Source organism: Barbus barbus (genome assembly GCF_936440315.1).
Source record: "Barbus barbus genome assembly, chromosome: 1".
Classification (NCBI taxonomy): domain Eukaryota; kingdom Metazoa; phylum Chordata; class Actinopteri; order Cypriniformes; family Cyprinidae; genus Barbus; species Barbus barbus.
In genome coordinates, this window is record NC_136729.1 from 36,360,648 (window position 1) to 36,377,070 (window position 16,423).

General features: G+C 35.2%; 1 protein-coding gene across 5 annotated transcripts in view; it reads right to left on the reverse strand.

The window, feature by feature from the left end:
• Positions 1–2,420, reverse strand: part of LOC306874711 (eukaryotic translation initiation factor 5A-1) — a 28,813-nt gene extending 26,393 nt beyond the window's left edge. For 2 of the 5 annotated variants that reach the window (XR_013784652.1, XM_079424921.1), the window contains exons 1-2: positions 1,844–2,420; positions 385–559 (exon numbers count right to left, since the gene is read on the reverse strand). Coding sequence is in view for 2 of the 5 variants with exons in the window: in XM_079424921.1 (XP_079281047.1) it covers positions 385–552 (168 nt within the window). In the remaining 3 variants the exon portion in view is untranslated. The remainder of the gene's footprint in view (positions 1–384; positions 560–1,843) is intronic. The other 3 variants (XR_013784651.1, XR_013784653.1, XM_079424922.1) reach the window with 3 other exon arrangements.
• Positions 2,421–16,423: the final 14,003 nt, after the last annotated feature.

Consider the following 16,423-nt stretch of genomic DNA (forward strand, 5'->3'; position numbering starts at 1 on the left):
AAACAAAATAAAGGGAAGTATGGGGTTTACTTTACTGCTGCTATTCAAACTCAGCTCACTTAATTTTATCCGCATCATCCTTCACATTGTGTGAATGAATGGCCTCCCTTTCACATGCCCATGCAACTAATTTATAAAACCTTTTATAGAGAGACTTCTGGAACTCCTTTATTTTGCAGAACAAACATTCATCCATATATAATCCGTGTAATTCGAAAGTTAACATCAATACTATGACTGCTAAATAAAATGTGTTTTGCTCTGATGTACTCATCTAACAGATTTATGCATCCATTAAAATCAGTGTTACTAAATTCAAAGTAAATAAAAATGTTAAGTTGTCAACTGCTATATTTTTCTACTTTGTCACAGACCATCACTCACCTTGGCGTGTCCATGTTTGCCGGTCTTAGATGTGGACATTTCCACAATCTTGCATGGTCGACCTTTTAGCACCACAAAACCATTTTTGCGCAGGGCAGAGCATTGCATGGGGTAGGTAGCAGAGGCACCAGCATCACCTGTTGTGAAGTCCAGGTCAGCATCAGCCATGTTTTATCTAAGGATTGATGAGCCACAAGTACAGTGATTAACAATCTTGCCATTCATTATATAAACAAACAGACCAGTATAAAATAAACCATTCATCAAAATGCAACAACTTGTTCAGTCCCTGAAACAAATTTCCTTTCTCATCCTTCAAGAAATCATGTGTAATTTTAATCATTAAAACCCAGAGCTGTCATTCATTAATTGTAGTCTCATGCCTCCCTGGGTTAGCAGACAAGGCAACAGGAACATAGCACCTGTAAACTGAACTTCTGACATACTTAGCTGTTGTAAATATGTAATTACACCTAAATAATAATTGTCAACCATAACAATCGTAATTAAACGCCTAGAGAACACAACATTTGAGTAGCTTTACATTATTCAGTGTACTGTGCACAATTGTGGTCTGCAAGTATTCATGTGGGAAGGGCCCAAACGTCAAGTCAAATGAGATATGATCATGCACATATCGATATTTGAAGCCATTTAAATCCACATTCAAAATGCTAAAACATCCGAATTCCACTTTTGAAATAGATAGCATCATATGAATAATCACTGCGCTTCGCAGGGTCTAGTGAGTTGCACACGTAGCTGAGATAATCCACCCAACTCGCCGCTATCGCACAGTTCAATAATGACACATTGTACAGGAAATAAGAACCGTGTATGTTTGAACAATGAGAGTCTGGACCGCTTTCATATGGACACGCATGTCCTCCAGCCGCAGTGAGCTGGCTGCTATCGGAGAGGCCTGCTGGATCCGCCACTGCGCACTGATCAGAATCCGAAGGCCCGCCGAGCAGCGCGCTAATCGCAGCCAAGCAGGTGCAAATATGTCACCGTTGAACTGCACATGACAGCGCATGAACCAGAACCACAATCTAACTATAATGCAGAACATACCCCTGTGCGGCTAAAACGAGGTTTCCTATGATGTAAGGCTGAGCTAAGCAGTGTTGGCTCATGCCGTCTCGAGTTATGATCAAGTTTTTTTATCTTGTCTTCGTGCCGCGTAGCAACTTTGACGCGCATTTAAATTGTTTAGTTTTTGCACATAACGCCCAAAGACAATATGTTGTTGTCATTCTAAATTACTCGCGGAAAAACGAATAAGTGCAAATGTCCTGCGAATACATCGCAATTCACAACAGATGCTGCATCTTAGTCTTACTGTTTGCTCTGTTAAGGTGACAAAAAGCGTGAAATAGATAAAGGGCAATATCTAGGGAGGAGGTTGTTGCTACGCGGGATGACGCCCGCTGTTTGAATGGTTTAAGGAGTTATTTACCTGGTTTACAGCCTTGTCCACGCTTTCGGGGCAACCCAACTAGTTAGTCCAACTGGATATCTCTTTCTCCTCTCTTCTCTTCTCGGCTCTATCTGCCTCTCTTGCTTTCAGCTGCGCAATGCCGCTTGTGTTTATTCACTTAATTCACTTGACTCTGCTGTCATTACAGACGTTTCGTGTTCTCCTCTTGCAGTTTAAGCAACACGTTCAGTTGGCTGAACCAAAGCGTGAATCCTAAACTCCCTTTTCCTTACTCTCTGTCCCTCGCTCTCTCACTCTGATCGGTACGAAGTCGACCACACATAGCATGAAATGAACCTCAGCTGTTTCCTCCTAACCGCGCATGCGCATTCACCCTCGCTCTTTAATTTCTAGGACGGATGGGAGCGCCTGTCTCGCAATGTCTGTGAGTGTTATTTAGGGGTTAAAGCGCGTAGCGCTGAAACCCCATTATAATTGATAGAATGGTTACGGATCAGCGATCTCCAAGCAAAACTGCAGAGGAAAGACGTAGACTTGAAACTTGGAGGGATGGTAGTATTCACACCGCCTAACGTCACCAAGGCTCGCCCCAATCGGCCTGACGGGGGCGCTACAGCGATCAAAAATACGATATTGCTCATAACTGGGTCCCTCAATTAGTTTATAATATATATATATATATATATATATATATATATATATATATATAATTCTTATTACAATTATTATATTATTGCTGCTTTTGTTAAAATAGTCACAATGGTCACAAAATAAATATTCAGATTTCCCCCCAATAGTCAATTATGAACATTTTTGCATTTATATACGGAAAAACTTTGCCTGTTGAATATTAAAAACAAATGAACAAACAATAAATCTGGATCTCATGTCTGCCATGCAAATCAACTGTTCCTGCTCATCTCCAGGATGGATCTCTTCTCTCCACTTTCCCTAATTGCAGATTCAATAATTAGATCTGTCATCATTAAATCTGTCAGCATTAATATTTTTACACTTAGATTTTTTTGGGGGGGAGAGGGGGTAGTCAAAACACCGTGTGTCCCAACCAGACGTGACGCGATAAAAAAGTATATTTTCCATGTAATTTTTGTGCTAACCACTCGTGACAGCGACACGTGACAATAAGCAACATGGAATTCTATTTTAGAAAATATTTTTTTTTCTCTCTTTTTTTTTCTGAGAAGTCGCAGCAGGAACAATTACAAAATATGACAATGATAATCTCAGGTAGTGATTATGTGCTTTATTCAATGTGAAAGTGTTAGTTTGAATATTATTTTGCGTGAGGTTAATAGCCAATATGAAAGCAACAATAGATATTTTACCTCAGATCTTGAAAATAAATTAAAGCAAACTTACGTTAACTGTCAACTCATCGACCAACAGTCGTAAAAAATATATCACTCACTCACTCAAAACTGTTCAGTCCATTCACATTTGAATCATCTATTTTCCTTGTCCACTTTTCTTTACTTCACACTTGCCAAGTTTTTGCTGTCACATGATCTACACTGGACGTGACAAAGCATTGCAAATGATTTGAACTTTGAGTCAGTACGTCATAAATAGAACGAGTCATCAGTTTTTATTATTATTATTATTATTATTATTATTATTTAGTTATTTAGCAGACGCTTTTATCCAAAGCGACTTACAAATGAGGACAACAGAAGCAATCAATTGTAGAATTAAAACAACTAAAAACAGATCCAAAAATAAAAGCTAAAACTTTATAAATACTACCTATACACATTTTAAAAATAAATTAAATAAAAATGACAAATACATAAAACAAAAGTTAAAAACTAACATTTAAATAAAAAAAAATTATAAAGCTAAAAACAATTCAAAATATTAAAGAACAAAAGGTATGAGTATAATAATGATTCTAACATAACACTAAACCAAACACCAAAAAAAAAACTATATATATATATATATATATATATATATATATATATATATATATATATATATATATTAAGGCTATATATGTAGGCTATGTATATGTACAACCACACACACACACACACACACACACACACATACATACATACATACATACATACATACATATATATACTATCATACACATTTATAAGTTCAATATATATATATATATATATAGGCTATATATATATAATTTCATTTCCATTTAGTTTGTTGAAGTATTAAAATAACTCAAATTAAATCAAACTAAAACTTAATAAAAAACCTATACAGACATAATAGATTCAGACATTATTTAACTAAAATTAAAATAGATAACAAATACAAATCACGACAGTATAGTTTATCAGTAATCCTAAGAAATAACACTGCCAAATACACATGCTAAAAACAACAACTTACTTACACATAGTAAGAAATGGTTATAAAAACTGAAACAGAAGTGAAACAAGTAGTAGAAAAGAGGAGAAATAAAAAGTGATAGCCTACTATATCCTTTGCCGGTGTCCGTGCCCAGTGGAGTCGAGTTGTTTACGTCTCCACACAGTAAACAAAACAAGCGTTTTCTGTCAAGGATTTGTCGCGCAGCGCTGCGCCGCATCCACAGCATCACTGATTATAGATCATAAGTGAGTTCGGCAAGATGGCGGACCGGGCAAGCAGCACACTCTAAGCTCTCGTTAATTTGACCCTAAATTTACTTGAAAATTTAATGTTTTAATTGATCAAGATTACCCACAATAAAGTGAAAATTTTAAGAAGGGACTTAAGTATTTTGTAGTAGAAATTTAAAGTCTAATCAAGTGCGAACATGCCGAGTGGAAAGACCGAACCAAGAGCCGCTGCCTCAGGTAAAGCGATCGCGAACCATGACAACTCACAGATGGATAGGCTACAACAAGTGGTGGGACAAAGAGAAAAAGTTCCCCTGTCACTCCAACGAAAAGTGCAGCGCCACCTTCGAAGGTTAAAACCACACACGATTCCTCAGAAGTTTTAAACGCATCTCTTGTTGAAGCTATTGAAAAACTAACCTCCAAAATTGACAGCTTCGGTGACCAACTGAGAGAAAATTCAGTCATGGTGGCTAACATCGCCAAACTAGTGGAGCTGAATTGCCACTGAGATTAAAGAGTGCAAAGTCAAGATACAAGCCATAGAAAAAGAAATGCCCCGTATAGTAAAAGAAAACAGTGAGCTGAAAGAAAAGGTCACGGACTTGGAGCGCTACAAGAGACGCTGGAACCTTAAAATACATGGTTTGAAAGAAAAAGATACAGCTCACCGCATTGGAAGGAAAGAAGAGGGGAGAGACCGCCAGATTCTCATCCAATTCACCATGCGATTTCACCGGGACTCCATCTGGAAACTGTCCAAAAACTCTAAAATCTGTAAAGACTTGGGGATTCACTTCAAACAAGAGGCTCGCGCAGCTGCATGGCCGAAGATGGAGCAAGCCAGGGCGGCAGGACAGAACGTGTACTACACATGTCGGCTACATCAACGGTGACAGCTGGGTTACTCTGGATTAGAAAGAATTTTGGACCAAAGCATGTCGTTACTCTTGCAGCACAGGTTTGAGTTGTATACCTCAACTACTTTATGTTAGATTCTCGTCTAACCGTAACAACCTTCTGACTTGTTTACGCTTGTGTAATTAAAAGGGAATGTTGTTAATTTAGTTGGTTCTCAGCTGATAATCATACTGGCAAAAAGGGTGGAAAATTCTTTAAATGTCAGTTTGTTCATTCGAGATAAACGCTTTTTTGTTGTTGCTTCTTTCTCTAAGCTAATTTTTGAAAGTTCGAATGTTCTGGAAATACTGTTACATTTAAAAGAGGGGATAAAAATTGTAACTAAGTTACTATGTTCACTTTTGATTTTTAATTTAATGAAAAGTGTTAATTTTGCAGTTAATTTGCTGGTATTTAATCATGTTTGATAGGGGTCTTGCAGGAGTGTTTAATTCCAAAAAAACTAATTTACTCATTTTATTTCTTCATTTGCTTATTATTTATCTCTTTAGTGTATATATATATTTTTTATAACCAGATGTTCTCTTTTGTTTCACTCAATACTAGGGGTCTAAGAGATTCTGTTAAAAGGAAATCTATTTTTCTTTTTTGTAAAAATGAAAAAGCACAATGTTTTCTTCTCCAAGAAACCCATTCTGTTGACTTGGATGAAAAATTCTGGTCAAAGCAATGGGGAGATAAAATACTTTTTTCTCATGGTTCTAACAGGTCAGCAGGTGTTGCCGTACTTTTAAATAATTTTCCTGGGAAGATTTGAAATACTGTTAGGGATACTTGTGGTCACTGGATAATTTGTGTTTTTGAAATATGTGAAAATGTTTTGATTTTAGGAAATATATATGGGTATAATAATCATAACCAAAACAAAATTTTAATTACTGAGGTTACAACAGTTGTTAAGAATCTATGCCAAAGGTATCCTACTGAAGATTTTATTTTTGGAGGGGATTTTGTGATAGACGAATGGCGTGATAGCTCTCCTTCAAAATACCTGAGACACCATTACAATCCCATATTGCTTGACTTTTGTTGTGTGTTTAAATTGATAGATGTATGGCGCACTAAAAACCCTGCGGTTGTCACGTGGTTTAAACCTGATGGTTCAGCTAAATCCAGGTTAGATTTCTGGTTAGTCTCTGAATTTAAATCTGGTCTGGAGTCAGATTCTATAGTTTCTGCTGCACCATTAACTGACCATTGCATGGTTAAGCTTATTCTTAGACCTGCAAATGTCTATCAAAGGAGAACATGTTATTGGAAATTCAATTCAAACCTGCTACATAGTGAACCCTTTTGTCACGAAATTATTGCTGCAATTAATAATATAAATGGAGATTTGAATTGTAAAACTTATAGAGAGAAATGGGAATATTTAAAGTATAAAGTACGTCAGATCTCCATATCTTATGGTAAATTGTTAAGCAGGAATAGTAAAAAAAAAAAGAATTGGAAATTATCAAAGAAATAAATGGTATTTGTATTAAATCCTTTTTAAGTGAAAATGACAAACAAAAACTACTTCTTCTTCAATCCTCATTAGACAACATTTATGTGGATAAAGCCAAAGGAGCATATATAAGATCGAGAGCAAAGTGGATAGAGGAGGGGGAAAGGAGTTCAGCATATTTTTGTAGACTGGAAAAAAAGAGACAAGAACGTAACGGTATTAAAGTTTTACTAATTAATGATCAAGAACATACAGATCCTGGAATAATTTCTAAGGAAATTTATTGTTTCTACAGTAATTTATACTCCTCCTCTTATTCACATACAGATGCTGATGCTTTCTTTGATCACATTAAGGATTGGATCCCAACAGATGAGAGTTTTAAAAATATTTGTGATGCAGATATTAGTATGGAGGAAGTGGAAAAAGCAGTGAACTGTTTATCATTAGACAAATCGCCTGGTTCAGATGGATTAACGAGTAACTTCTATAGGCATTTTTGGAAATATATTAAAGACATTGTTTTTCATATGTTGAAAGAAATATCTGAATCCCATATTCTTCCAACTACTATGAAGCAAGGAATCATCACTCTCATCCCCAAACCTGAAAAATATTCTAAATTAATAGAAAATCTCAGACCCATAACCCTGCTTAATAATGACTATAAAATCTTAACCCATATTTATGCTAACAGGTTAAAAACCGGAGTTTCACAGATAATTTCAGAGACACAGTCAGGTTTTATAAAAGGCAGCTCAATTCACAATAATATAAGACTTGTGCTTGACTTAATGGATTGTAATTATTTAATTGAAGATGGTTTCATTTTATTTCTAGACTTTTTTAAAGCCTTTGACATGATTGAACACAAATTTATGTTTCGTACTTTAGAAATATTTGGTTTTGGAGAAAATTTTGTTAATCTAGTTAAATTAATTTATAAAGACACGAACAGCACAGTTATATTACCACATGGCATGTCTCCAAGATTCTCAATTGACAAAGGAATCAAACAAGGTTGCCCCATCTCTCCCCTGCTCTTTATTTCTGCAGCAGAAATGCTTTCCATTCTTATAAAAAAATTCTGATTTTGAAAAATTGACCGTATTTGACAAACAGTTAGTCATCAGCCAATTGGCAGATGGCACAACCATATTCATGAAAAACATTGACCAAGTTCCCAAAATTATCCAAACCATAGAGTTTTTCTCAAGGGCATCTGGATTAAAATTAAATCTTAAAAAATGTGAATTACTACCGATTCATAACTTCCCTCTGTCAACTGTTTGCAATATTCCTGTTAAAGACACTATTAAATACCTAGGTGCACATTACAAAGGATAATACTTCGCTTAATAATCTCAATATTTGGAATACTTTAGATAAGTGTAAGTCCTATTTAAACTTGTGGTCTCAAAGAGATATTTCTATTATTGGCAGAATTTGTCTTACAAAAATGGAATGCATTTCTAGACTCATTTACCCTCTTTTCCTAAAAATGCAATAAAAGCTATAAACCAAGCTAACTTTAATTATATCAAAAGAAAAACACACTACATTAGAAAAGGAATGATGGTCAAAGAATATGAAGAAGGAGGACTAAAAGCCCTTGACGTTGAATGTATTAATGGTACAATTAAAATAAATTGGCTAAAATCATTTTTGAAAAATGAAAATAGTTTTTGGTTTCATATCCCCAGTCAAATATTTATGAAATTAGGAGGTCCATCCATTTTTTCCTTAGATGCAATTATGACCCTTTATAGAAAGATATGTTGTATTTAGGAACAAATCTTTATTCTACAAAAACTGGTGGGAGAAAGGAATATGGTCTGTTTTGCAAATATTAGATAATACCGGAGTAATGTCTTTTGAAACTTTTAGTTCCAAATTTAATTTATTTGACAGAAAACAATATGATAACATCATCTAAGCTATCCCACAATCTATAATTCAGATGTCTTGTAATTTATCTCAAAATAATGTAACACTTTGTCTTCCTCAGCTTTTGGTGAATGGAGTTTCTATTATTATTATTATAATTTCTATTATTATTATTATTTATTCTAACATAAATTTATCCAATACTGTAATTCGGAATGTTTTTGTTAATGAACTATATCCATTTTCTTTAAATAAAAATGTAGTATTCCAATATTTCTCTCAGGGTGAAGTTAAAATTTTAAGAACAAAATATTTGAAATTTCCAGTTGCACCAATGCCAAAGGAAGTCCATTTTAAAATTCTTAATGGAGTATATCCTTCTAGAGAATTTTTGAGATGTCGATTTGGCCTTGATATTAACAACTGTTCCTTTTGTGATGATCAAATTGAAACTACGGAACATCTTTTTTATGATTGTAAATTTGCCTGTGCTTTTTGGGAAGATTTGCATTACTGGTTATTTCCTAAATTTGAAGATTTACATGTTTTAACAAAGGAAAATTTATTATTTGGTTTATTTTTGAAAAATGAAATACATGATTTAGCAATTAACACAATTATTATCCTTGGGAATTTTTTTTTGCATAAGGCAAGGCAAGTTTATTTATATAGCACGTTTCATACACAGTGGTAATTCAAAGTGCTTTACATAAAAGAAAATGAAATAGACATTAAAAATCAATAAAAACATGGGAATAAAAAGAATAAAAACAAGGAATTTTAAAACGGTATAGAAATTGATTTAAAATAAATTTAAAGAAAATGATTATACATAAAATTAATTGCAGTCAGTTCGGACATATAGCACAGTGCTCATTCAAATGCACAGTTAAACAGATGAGTTTTGAAATATTTTATAAGAATATTTTATATTAATAAGAACTGATTCTTGAAAATTCTTCCTAATTTCTATGTATTTCACAAGGAACTGTGTCATTATTTTTTGTCGCTGAAACGAATGAAGAAGAAGAATGCTGTAAATTTCTGTAATTTAGTAGAAAATCTCAAATTTGCTGCAAACCCCTAGTATTTTTTTTTATTTCTCTCCTTTATATTATGATGCTTGTCTGTTGTCTCATTATCATTTTGTACCAGGCCATTTATGGTTGTAAAGTTTACACTGTTCAATAAAGTTAAAAAAAAAAAAAAAAAATTATAGATCATAAGTTCTGTTGTATTTTGTTGCATCGCGCCGCGATGTAATGTCGCTTTCTGATGCTGCGTTTGAATTTTCATGCCACATTATTTGAAATTTTCCCTGTCTGTGGAAGCAGAAGAATGACAATAGTTTTTGAAACATAAAGCATGCTGAATTCCACAAATCGAAAAAAGATGGATTGCAATTAACAGTGCTTGCATTTTAATGCCTTGTATTTCCAGGGCTTACATTTTTAGGTCCTGAAATTTAACATAGTTGTTTATTTAAGCTGTGAATATTTCGATTCAAAATATTTCACACACATTTTGATCATTAAAAATTCAATAATTCATATTCACCTTCCAGAATTCACTTCCAAAATATTCAATCTGTTTAAAAATACGGTGTATAATATTCGACAGGCATTTTATTTCACTTTCCAAATTCGCTGCCACAAATTCAGTGGTTAAAATTCGGCAGAAAATTCAGCAGTGCACATCCGGGACCCGCGGGAATAGCAGTAGAGCACAGATGCCTGATCTCCAGCTGATGTCGGCTGCTCACCAGCAAGTGGCGCAAGCGGCTGTTGATGAAGGCCATATGTGGATCAAGTAATTAATTTACAAAAACTGATTTGCAGAAATGGAGCAAGCGCTAGGTAGAAGTTTTGATTATTTTTTTATTCTTTACTTCGGTTGCTTAGTTTCTGTAACTTTGTATCATGGCTTGTGTGACGCTGTGCTGTAATACTGGGGTTCTCCTCATACGTCACACTCCAGGATTCCCCAACGACGCGCCTCAGTGATATAACTAATACAGTGATATAATTAATACAGTGATATAAGACCTCAGATCTCAGAATACACTTTACTGATGATCGCTGCTTGCGATTCTCTCATAAAATTGTTGCAGATGCAAATGTTTTGGTAATCACAGGTTTATTTTTTATTTTTATTTATTTATTTTTTTGTATGGAAACAACACACACACACACACACACACACACACACACACACACACACACACACACACAAAACAGAGAAGAAAAGTCCAATCTGATACAAATCCACACAGAAACCAAAAACTGCACAGGACAAAATTATTAACTTAATATTTGGTAGCACCCCCTTTGGAAAAAAATTACTGAAATCAATCACTTCCTGTAACATGAATGAGTTTCTTACACCTCTCTACTGGAATTTTGGACCACTCTTCTTTTGCAAACTGCTCCAGGTCATTCAGATTTGAAGGATGCCTTCTCCCAACTGCTTCTTTTGAGATCTCTCCACAGGTATTCTATGGGATTCAGATCTGGACTCATTGCTGGCCATTTCAGAACTCTCCAGCGCTTTGTTTGTAACCATTTCTAAGTGCTTTTTGAAGTGTGTTTCGGGTCATTGTCCTGCTGAAGACCCATGACCTCTGGTGGAGACGCAGCTTTCTGACACTGGCCACTACGTTGCGCCCCAAAATTCTTTGGTAATCATCAGATTTCATGATACCGTTCACACAGTCAAGGCATCCAGTGCCAGAAGCAGCAAAGCAACCCCAAAACATCTTTGAACCTCCACCATGTTTGACTGTAGGAACTGTGTTATTTTCTTTGAAGCCCTCATTTCTTTTTCTGTAAACAGTGCCATGATGTCCTTTACCAAAAAGCTATACTTTTGTCTCATCTGTCCACTGTACATTCTCCCAGAAGGATTGTGGTTTTGTCACATAAGTTTTGGCAAACGCCAGTCTTGCTTTTTTATGCCTTTGTGTCAGCAGTGGTGTCCTCCTGAGTCTCCTACCATAGCGTCCCTTTTCATTCAGACGGCGACAGATAGTGCGAGCTGACACTGTTGTACCCTGTGTCTGCAGATCAGCTTGAATTTGTTTGGAAGTTAATCTGGGTTCTTTATCTACCATTCGAACAATCCTTTGTTGTAATTTTTCATTAATTTTGCTCTTCCGTCCACGTCCAGGGAGGTTAGCTACAGTGCCATGGGCTGTAAACCTCTTGATGATATTGCGCACAGTGGACACAGGAACATTAAGATCTCTGGAGATGGACTTGTAGCCTTGAGATTGTCCATGTTTTTCCACAATTTTTTCTCTCAAATCCTCAGACAACTCTTTACACGTCTTTCTTTTCTCCATGCTCAGTGAATTAGAACTTCTTGTATTAATATTTAAAAAGTAGCGCAAAAGTAACGCAAAAGTAATGTAACGCATAACTTTCCATACAAAGTAACATAATTAGTTTCTTTTTTAGGAAGTAACACAATATTGTAATGCATTACTTTTAAAAGTAACTTTCCCCAACACTGGTGATTACTATATTGCCCACACCTGTTACTTAAAAATACAAATTACAGGAGCATCACATGTTTGAAAAGCAATTATTTCTTACAATTTTAGCAAGGTGCTAATAATTTTTTCCAATCCATTTTTGAGTTCTGTGTGAAATTTAATTTTAAGTTTGACTTTTCTTCTCTGTGTGTGTGTGTGTGTGTGTGTGTGTTGTTGCAGTGCAAACAAAACAATAAGCATGTGAATACCAAAACATTTGCAATTGGAACAATTGTCTGAGAGAAGTGTTGCATTTTCTGACAGAATTGCAAGGCTGCCGATATTTTTGGCCATGACTGTATATTTATTATTATTAGTATTGTTGTCGTCATTAATTGTTTTATAAATACAGGCAGTCACTGGTTGCTTTATTTTTTTTATTATTATTTTTTTTATTGATTGATTTGTGCGTGTGTGTGTGTGTGTGTGTGTGCTTGCAGATGCTTGGTGATCATATAATAATAAAGTATGTCTGACCTCTAATCTCAGCTGTCAAATATCTCTGTCATTACTTAATACCATAATTTATTTCCTCTTTAATCTGAAAGGAGGTGTAATACCTAAAGAAAAACATCTGTTAGCATCCATAGCCTATTAATCTAAATGGTGCAGGACACTGCCAGGGCTTGTTTATAAAGTAGACAAGAGGGGCCATCACTACAGCACTGGCAAAAACATTTACTCTGATATTAAATAATTAAATAATTGATATTTAAATGTTTCTTGCAAAAAAAAAAAAAGAAAGAAAGAAAGGAAAATAAAGTCAGAATACACAGACACTTCGCAATAAAGTAAAACCAGTCTCTCAGTGGTCAAATATTTGTTTGCTTTCCGAGTCACAATCTAGGCTACATAATTTCATTATTAATCGCAATATTTTCTTATTATTTCTTGTTTCCTATTATGCACTTATTACTTTTGCCTATACTAGTGAGTGAGAGGTAAGATCAGGATGTTTGTTTCTCTTTTGCGATGTGGCAACACTTTCGAAGTGAAAAGTGCGCTTCGTGTCTAGCTGGAATAATCAGTCAGTAGTGTGAATTTCTTTTGTAGCTATTTTGTATATTTTTACAACCCGAATTCCGGAAATGTTGGTACAATTTTTAAATTTGAATAAAATGAAAACTAATATACTTTCAAATCACATGAGCCAATATTTTATTCACAATAGAACATGGAGAACATAACAAATGTTTAAATGGAGAAATTTTACATTTTTATCCACTAAATGAGCTCATTTCAAATTTGATGCCTGCTATTGTGATCCATATCTGATTCATGTGTTTACACTTGCCATACCATTTGAAACATCCCGCATGCGTTGTTGTCATTTAGCGCCTCCACACGTGCGTCAGCAAGGTTGATTATGAGAAAGATTAAAGTTTTCCTCTAGTTCTTTTCTTATTAATAATTAGGCTACTATATTAATAATCACAATATAGCTGTTTTTTATTTTATTTTATCTTTCCTATTATAAATAAGAACAGATGCAAAACAAAACAAAAAAAAACAGTAGCCTAGAAAGAAACAAATAATGCATTACCTTTATCATTTTACATCTAAACAAAAGCATTCATATATCCTATGAAAAACAAATGATCAAATGTAAAAATCCCTTCAGTGTGTTCATTACAAATAAATTCATTATTAAAACTACAAAAGCAGTTCAATGAAGTGCTACGAGTGATCCCTCTTTTCTTTTATTGATAGATAACATTGAGACAGACGACCTACTGTAATGCACAAATCATATAAAGTTACACATCAGATGTTTTTCCCCATCAGTTCCCCAAGCGTTTACTTAAGACAGTACATATTATGTTTGCGGTAATACTGAAATACTGTAATTCTGTGTATTTATCGGGATTGCGCGCCGTTATGCGCACTCTTCAGATGTCAGTCAGCACAGAAGCGAGCGGAGAAAAAGTAATCCTCTCAGAAAATATACAATTAAAGATCCTTTTAGATGTTAAATTATTATTTGGAGCATTGGGATCGCTAAACGAGGGCTTAATTAAAATGTTTGTGAAAACCTCAAATTCGACTAAAATCAACAATTTTCAAAAAAAATTATTTTTTTTGCCTGTAGCTCAAAATAGCCATTGTGCATTTACACTCATTTTGCCAGCATGGGTCCCATATAACGTCCTTAAACCGTGGAGAGGTAACAAATTGTCAAGTTTTGATGACGTATAGAATGCGATGCCTCAGAAAATCCGATCTGCCTGCTTACATGACAGTTGCATTGGCACATATCCAATTTATTATTTCCACATATGAATGAGGCCTGAATACGATCTTGCTATATCAGAATGCATGCATTTTTTTCCTGTTTACACTGTCATAGAACAGATCCGATCTGTGTCACATATGAGCAAAAAAACGGAATTGGGTCACATTTAACTGACAGGGGCCCTAGAGAGGCAGAGTCTCTTAGAAGTAAAGATGGGTAGAGGCTCTCCAATCTGTGAAAGAGTGCGTAAAAATATTGTGGAATACTTTAAAAACAATGTTCCTCATCGTCAAATTGCAAAGACTTTGCAAATCTCATCATCTACAGTGCATAACATCATCAAAAGATTCTGAGAAACTGGAGAATTCTCTGTCCGTGAGGGGCAAGGGCAAAGACCTTTGTTGGATGCCTGTGGTCTTCGGGCCCTCAGACAACACTTCATCACTCATCGGTATGATTCTGTCATTGACATTACTAAATGGGCCCAGGAATACTTCCAGAAAACACTGTTGGTAAACACAATCCACCGTGCCATCTGCAGATGCCAACTAAAGCTCTGTCATGCAAAAAAGAAGCCATATGTGAATAATGTCCAGAAGCGCCGTCGTGTCCTGTGGGCAAAGGCTCATTTAAAATGGACTGTTTCAAAGTGGAAAAGTGTTCTATGGTCAGACGAGTCCAAATTTGAAATTCTTGTTGAAAATCATGGATGCCGTGTCCTCTGGGCTAAAGAGAAGGGAGACCTTCCAGCGTGTTATCAGCGTTCGGTTCAAAAGCCAGCATCTCAGATGGTATGGGGGTGCAGAAGTCTATACGGTATGGGCAGCTTGCATGTTTTGGAAGGCACTATGAATGCTGAAAGGTATATAAAGGATTTAGAGCAACATATGCTCCTCTCCAGTCGACGTCTATTTCAGGGAAGGCCTTGTGTATTTCAGCAGGACAATGCAAAACCACAGACAGCAGCTATTACAACAGCATGGCTTCAGAGTAGAAGAGTTCGGGTGCTGAATTGGCCTGCCTGCAGTCCAGATCTTTCACCTATAGAGAACATTTGGTGCATCATTAAACGAAAAATATGTCAAAGACGACCGCAAACTCTTCAGCAGCTGGAAACATATATTAGGCAAGAATGGGACCAAATTCCACCACCAAAACTCCTCATAACCTCGATGCCCGGATGTCTTTAAACTGTTTTGAAAAGAAGAGGAGATGCTACACCATGGTAAACATGCCCCTGTCCCAATTACTTTGAGACTTGTAGCAGGCATCAAATTAGAAATGAGCTCATTTTGTGCATAAAATTGTAACACTTCTCATTTTAAACATTTGTTATGTTATCTATGTTCTATTGTAAATAAAATATTGGCTCATGTGATTTGAAATTCTTTTAGTTTTTATTTTATTCAAATTTAAAAAACGTCCCAACATTTCCAGAATTCAGGTTGTACATTTACATATCTTTTGTTTACTAAATAGTTAAAATATCGTATGTCTGGGTGTGATTTCAGTTGGGATTGCTCTCGTTCATCATGCGAACATATCTTGTCAGCTCAGACATAACATACTGGGATTATTCATAGCATTATGCACATTGAACTACCACCTCAGCAAATGCAATATTCATCTCAAAGGGCCCAATATACATTAGACATGTAGAGAAATTCTGTACTGTTTAGTAAAAATAATATAAAATCAGACATTGCATATCTTTTAACATGGTTGCAAACACGGTTTCATAATTTCAGAGGTGAAAATCATATTTACAGAAAAAGTAGTGAAAAAGTGACATTTGTCAAATAAAGGTGTGGGAATAACACGACCAAATGCATAGCACCTACAGTCTTGTCTAATCATGTGGTTAAATATAGTCAAGTGAAATCTGAATCTGGTGACCTATGTGTAGAACGGGTTGTGCGACGAAGAGAGGTGGGTGGCACAAGCACAACGATATTAAACTATTCCATCAAATCACCAAGCTTACTTATTTGTG